The 7,358-nt window shown below is 35.8% G+C and overlaps 1 protein-coding gene across 1 annotated transcript; it reads left to right on the top strand.

The window, feature by feature from the left end:
• The first annotated feature begins 314 nt into the window (after positions 1 to 314).
• On the top strand, positions 315 to 1,840 carry LOC149267063 (F-box only protein 6-like). The gene has a single exon (XM_089398004.1). The coding sequence runs from the start codon at positions 358 to 360 to the stop codon at positions 1,525 to 1,527; it is 1,170 nt and encodes a 389-aa protein (XP_089254130.1). The 5' UTR covers positions 315 to 357; the 3' UTR covers positions 1,528 to 1,840.
• Positions 1,841 to 7,358: the final 5,518 nt, after the last annotated feature.

Here is a 7,358-nt window from a genome sequence, read left to right as displayed (position 1 = left end):
TTTCCAAGTCTTCTGGAATAAACGTTTTACAAGTTGATCAACTTGATCACCAAGATATATATGATACTCAAGTTGATCCACTTGATCACCAAGATATATGATAGTCGAGAGTGAATCTAAGCTAGAGGCGGGTCCCGACTCTGGTTTTTGCATATTGCTATGAACATATTATCAATTTAATTACCAGACCCTTAATCACCAACCAATCTACTTTGTTTTGTTTTAATAGCAGAACACTTGGCTCATTTTTATCAAAGATAAAATTATCTACGCCTATATAATCTGTTTGAAGAAGCGGTTACAATCCACACAACTTCAACTTCATCTCCGCCTTTGGGCTCTGGGGTTTTAATTATAATGGCCGAGCAGGCAGAGGTTTCTGAATTACCTGAGTTGCCTGAGGATTTGAAACACCAAATATTGGTGTGGCTTCCAGTGGATTGTATCTGCAGATTTCGCAGCGCATGCAAAGACTGGAATGCTCTCCTTTCATCCACCAAATTCATAACCAGAAAATGGGGGGAGCCGCCTTCCAACAGTATGCCATGGCTGGTTGTGCAGAATGCCCAGTCCAGAATGCCTCACTGTTTGCTTTATTGCTTCTTCACCCAGAGATGGAAGAAGAGTTCTTCCATCTCCCTTTCTTTCCTGAAAGAAAAGGAAATTCGTATTGATTGTCATGGTTCTGCAGCAGGGTTGTTCTTGGTGGGAAATTTTCCAAGATTTGTTGTTTCCAATCCTCTCACAAGAAACTCAATAAAACTTCCCCCAGTTTCATCCATAAGGTCGGTTAGAGCCATCGGCATCATGGAAGGGGAGGACCCCAGTCGAGACACATACAAAGTGGTGGCAGTGGGCCGACCGCGCGATCAGAAAGGCGATTTAGTGGAAATCTATGATTCCAGTGAGAAGTCATGGAGAATTGCAGGGCAGATGCCCGAGGATTTGTGGGTAGTGCGGGCACATATGGGAATGGAGCTGGTTTTTTGTGATGGGGATTTCTATTGTTTAACAATCATGAGTGGCTGCTGGGGTATAATGGGTTTCAACATCAGAAATGGGACTTTCATTTCTGCACCCTTGCCAGAGCTGGCTAAAAGAAAGCAGATTTTCCCTTACCTGCTCACCTGTGGGTCGCGGGTTCTAGTCACAGGTGGGAAGGTCAAAGACGGAGGGGGGCTTTTGCAGGAGGTCATTATATGGGAGTTCGCAAAGGTGAAGGCGGACTCCTCTGTTTCTTCATCAGCATGCTGGAAAGAGGTCGCTAGAATGCCTCCATCAATGTGTGAGGATGTTAACAAGACTCTGTATAATATTGACAGCTCTATGGAATGTCCCTTAATGAGCTGCATAGGAGTTGGGGATTGCGCCTGCTTTATCCTCAATGGATGTATGAGGGTGATGGAGGTGGTATTTTACAGCTTAAGTAAAAAGACATGGGGCCGGCTTCCCACTTGTCATTTAGATAACGAAGGGTATGTGAGAGTCATGGCATTTGGCCCTAGGCCTGACATGAAGGTCGGTTGAAGGTTGATGTTTCCTTCTTTTTTTTCTTTGTCTGGTTATCTGCGAGATTGCTCTTGTACAGGGTTGAATATATGCCGCAACAAGTCTTTTTCTTTCTTTCTGGTTTTCTGTCAGATTGCTCTTGTACAGGGTTAAATAGGCACGTCAACATATATTTTTCTCTGTTTCTGGTTAGCTCTCTGATTGCTTCCGTAGAGGATTGAATGGATGCAACAACTGTTCTTGTAATATAAGTGTTTTCGTAGAGGGTTGAATGGATGCAGCAACTGTTCTTGTAATATAAGGGTTTGAATTTTCAGAAATATTGGTCATAGAAGGGTTTGAAGTTTTAGAAATGTCAGAAGATCTGAGAAATGATTTTTATATTTATTATTTTTAGTAAGGTAGATTTGAGCATAACTCTATGTAGTCGTTAGAAATGATTTTTATATTTATTATTTTTAGTAAGGTAGATTTGAGCATAACTCTATGTAGTCGTATTCTAACTCTATGTAGTCGTATTCTAACGAGATTGTTTTTTTCCATGAAAATCATGAAGTCTAATCAAATTATTTTTTCCTGAAGTCTAATCAAACTATTTTTTCCCTGAAAATCATGAAAATTCAGGCAATATATTCAAAATAATAGATCAAGGTAAAATGATACACTTAACTCATGATTCAAATATTTAAAAATTTCTGGAATCAAAGACTAACATTGGGACATGTGTTGAATTACTCAATTAAATTACTCCACCTCCCGCGTCTAAAGTTGTAAGGTCGGGTTTACATTGACTTTAGGGATATAAATATTGATTGATGTTTGTTGGGCTTGAAATCTAATGACTACAATCATGAATACCTCTTTTGCATTTCTTTGATCTACTCCATGACAAGATTGTTGTTGGTGTTGGTCTCCTTAAAATATCTTCCCCTTTGCACCTATCTTTGCAAATGATTAATGCTTGAGTCAACCAATGGGCACTACTTTTCTCTTATACAAAATCATAAAACAAATTTGGTAAAGGTGCCAAGAACCCACTAATTGAAGAACCATTGTCAACTAACTATTGAACACCTTTCCTTTGTTTGTTTGTTTATTTATCTCCTTCCTTCCTAGAAGGCCAAGTGGCCCAAGAATCAACTACAAAGGCTCTCGAAGATGTAATCACCTATGCACATATCACATGAATGTGGACATTGGTGCTCCCCATTTTATGGGGATCTCATGTCCTTGAGCAATTTCATGCATGTGCCTAAGATGCCACACATCCCCCATGTAATCCAACTTCCTAGTTTATCATGTTTCAACAACATGCTTGGTCAATTTTTTGCGCTAACTGTAGTTTGATTCAATGAGTAGACTTAACAATGGACAATAGACTTCCATAGTACCAAATTTGAGGTGTACATCAATCAATGGAATGATTTGATAGTACATGTGGGATGGATTGACACTCCATGCACTCATTTTACCTTCTACTCACCTCTAGATCCAAAGTCTATACACCTAGTAGTCGACGAAATGCAATTGACTCTATAGTTGTGCTCCAATTCCTACTCAGAGCCATTGTTGAGATTTGGTGGTTGACTTCCCTTCCACCTCTACACTCCCTTGTGGAAACTCTATGAGTTGTCTATGATTTCATGAATTTTACCTTATCTTTCATTCTTGGTTGGAAGAGCTTTTCATTTGTCAATCTATTTGGATTTTTTTTAATGAATCATTTTGAGTCACATCTCCTCAATGAGAGGATTTTGTTCCCTAAAGTGACCAATGAGAGATGATGAAACAACTTCATTCTTTTCTTCTCTCGTACCATTTTGCCTACTTAGTGATTTCCCTTTGAGTCGAATCTACCATAGTTCATGCACCCCTCCTAAAGTATCTCAAATCTTCTTTAGTAACATTGTATCATCCAACTCCTCAAGTGCATTTAGTGTGAAACCTTCCACTATAGGTAGAATTTTCTCTTCTTCTTCCCCATCTAGCAAGGACAATTCTTATGATCACAAATTCTCCACATTCATCATTAAATGCATTTTCATGTACATAGGTGTTAGACATTGGGTTCAACACTCCTTGTGTGTTTCACAACATGGACTAATTGCCTCTCATAGATCATAACTCTAGGGATTATATCAAAGACTAATACTTGTGGGTTTTGGTCTAATGAAAATCGTGATTCCTAAAATATGTAGATTCATGTAAACACATGATCTCAAATAGTCTATATATCCACACCTTCAACTTTTTCAAAAAATAAAACTACACTCTATACCAATATAAAATTATAATTAATCTTATATTACTAAATAATAATAATAAAAAATATAAATTAACTCATACTAACTACTAATAATAATAATACATTTAAAAAATATAAATTAAAATACATCTTTTATTATTATTTTTTGTTATATATATATATATATATATATATATATTTTAATTTATCAATTCTTTTATTATTATTTTTTGTTATATATATATATATATATTTTAATTTATCAATATTATATTATATATCGTGATCAATATAAAAGAGAACATAATATTTACTTATAATTTTCATTCTAATTTTAATTAAAAGTTGATTACTTGTTATCAATATTATATTATATATCGCGATCATATTGATTTGTAAAATGCATTATGCCTTTGTCCATACAATCGTTGTTACACTAGAAGTGATCTTTAACTTATATTCAAAATAGAGGACTCATATTTATTTCATCATTATATCATGTCCTGTTTCTTATGTACGCTTTACAATATAAAAGAGAACATAATATTTACTTATAATTTTCATTGTAATTTTAATTAAAAGTTGATTACTTGAAAATGGATCGTAATTTTAATTAAAAGTTGATTACTTGAAAATGGAAGCTGAACTCTTATACATAACATTATTTCAATAACCAGTTAAGCTTTTTTAAAAGTTAATTTTATCTAATTTTTGAAATCTTGAGATAATTATTAAAACTAAAATATGGTCATTCTTTCTTTTAATATTTTATAATTTAATTTAGTAAATTAAAAGTCTCATATCTATGATGGTGATTTCTCAACTCAATAATAATAATAATAACTATTTTAAAATAAATACATTTATTAATATAAATAATTTCTTTTCAAATTTATTAATAATTTAATATATTTAATTTTTTTAATTTTATAATTAAATAGTGATGTTAATAGAAAATGTGTGTACTTCAAACTTAATTATGAATGATTGGCTTACTTTGTTGAAAATGTAGCAAGGAATGGCTTTTTTGTCTTGTGTCATGGTTAAAGATGCTAACTCAAATTCAATCTCATAATTACTTGAGTTAGATTTCAATTGACATGTGTGATGTGGCATATCACTAAGTTATAGTTAGTTAATTCAAGGTAGATGGATTTCTATGAATTATGTGCTAGTTGGTTGCTATAATTTAGCAATCTAATTGAGCTAACTACTAGTGTTTGTCAATTAACTGATATCTAGTTCTAGAATAGAGATAGGCTTGAGTTCTTGAATTTAGTTGAGTAGTTTGACTTTTGTTAACTCAACTGACTCTCAATTAGCTAGTTGCCAATACTAATTTTAGCCCTAGTAGGTCATGCAATTCGAATTGCCTATTGAGATTGAATGAAGGCACACATCTATTTATTCATTGTACACAGGTTTTTGTGTAGAGGCTTTAGGATAAAGCAGAGTAATTTCTCTCGGAAATTTAGCAATGAAATATGAGAAATTCCTATTTTTAGGGGCAGAATTGCGCTACGAAATAGGAGCTCCTAGCAAGCCTCATTTGCCTAAGTGTTGGGCAAGTCTTGTGGAGATTTGATCAAGGGCTTCAAGATTGAAGCAAAATCTTTGTAATAGATAAGATTGCTTAGTTGATAATACAAGCAAGAGGGGTTTTTCCTAGTTGGGTTCCCCAGATATATTTTGTGTTCTATGTGTGATTTTGTTTCTATTCATTGTTTTCTTTTCGTAGAATTTTTGGTAGAGGAATCATGTGTCTTTTGTAGATCAGTTTTCTCTCATTAGCAGCTACAAGATTTCAAGGATTTTCTACATGGTATGAGAGCTGAAAATAAGACAGAAACCAAGTTCCTTGATTAGATTCAAAGCGCATTGAAGAGGAAATCAATTAGTGCAGGAATCATGTCAATTTATGATTTGAGGACAAGGCATGCCCTAGAAGGAACTTTGAATTTTTTTTCATGGAAGGACAAAATGGAGGTTGTGTTAGATGATAATGGGGTTTTGGAATACATTAGGACTGATATTCCTAAACCTCATGCATCAGATGCACAACAACTGGCTCATTGGAAGAAGGATATTGCCAAAGCTAGGAGCATAATCCTAGAAGGAGTCAAAGATCATATTTTTCCAAATTTGCATGGCAAGGAGACACCATTCTAGATGTGGAAGGATCTTACTTATCTATTTGAAAGCAGTAGTGATGCCAGAAAGCTATCTTTGAAGGACAAATTGAGGAACATTTCCTGGGAAAGAATGAGGCCATTGTTACATATCTATCTGGGTTTGCTCAAGTGAGGGATGAACTTGGAGGTGTTGGAGAGATAGTTCCACCAACAGATCTTGTGAGTTTCTTTTATTGAGCTTCACAAATATTGGCATAATTTCGAGGATTTAGTGAATGGCATAGATAAGCTCCCTAATTGGGAGAGATTGTGGTCAGATCTTGTGTAGAAAGATATAAGGAGGAACACAAGGGATGGAGTCTCTTTTGGGTCAGAAGATGAAGAGAACCTTGCTTTAGCTGGAAAAGGGAAGAAAGACAAGGGAAAGAAGGCCCAAGGAAAAACCGAGTCTAGTTAGAATGGAGGCAAGGAAAAGAAGGATCTTAGCAAGATCAAGTGTTTTCATTGTCATGAGTTTGGACATTATGCTACAAAATGTCTAAACAAGAAATCTAGCAAGCATGATGCAACAACAACAAGAGGAGAAACACTCTCTTCTTAGTTTGAATTAGATTTCTCTTTGATAGCTTGCATGGCAAGCTCAGTTCAAGGTAGTGAGTGGTATATTGAATTAGGGGCTTCATTCCACATGACAAGGAATGATCTAAATGTATAGACTTGAAGATTTTTTAAACAATTTTGCAAGTGTAAATTATATGTGTTTTAGGTAGAGGATCAATTTACTAAGCACATAAAAGATGATTTTTATCGCAGTTTTTTAGAAAATAAAGAAGACATCAGTACCATAATACCATACACAAGACAACAAATTATAAAGGATTTCATCCCTCCTGGGCTGCATCTCCTGGTCCAGCTTCTAATGTTGGGCCTCTTTCATTATGCTAAAAAATATGTGTTTACATAAATTTACAGTGCTCAGAATGCTAAAAGAATGTGTCCAATGGCTCAAGAACAGTGAAAAAACACCATGTTGGTTCTTTCTGCATCTCATTTGGCCAAAAATTGAGAAAATTATGCTTGTTTCCTCCTTTTTCCAAATTTCTGACTTGTGATCCCACAATTTGCCCCAAACTTGGCTTGAGCGCCCCAAACGCGGAAACGACACGCAAGCCTGGCCTACATTCCCGTTCAACAAGTAGAATTGTAGGGCAGATAAATTTTCCACTAAGCCCCTAGTTCCAAAAAATTAGGCCACATGGGGGCCACGTGCCTAGGGGTCGGGGCTAATTGCCTGCCCCCGCTGGACGGGCCCCCAACCGCTTGACACACGGTCATATTGCTCCATAAAACTTGGGGTACAGTGCTTAAATTCTGTGTTGAGTACTAAGCTCTCCATCCACTGCGGTGAGGTCATGTGGTGGCCATATGGCTTGGGGCTAGCCCCCGCTGCAAGTGCCTACCTGCTAGCTCCT

The sequence above is a fragment of the Pinus tabuliformis genome, chromosome 6 (genome assembly GCF_031772625.1).
Source record: "Pinus tabuliformis cultivar Carrire ecotype Pingquan chromosome 6, CPIR1, whole genome shotgun sequence".
In the NCBI taxonomy this organism is placed as follows: domain Eukaryota; kingdom Viridiplantae; phylum Streptophyta; class Pinopsida; order Pinales; family Pinaceae; genus Pinus; species Pinus tabuliformis.
Note: the sequence above shows the minus strand (reverse complement) of the source record. Positions and strands in the feature narration are given on the sequence as shown.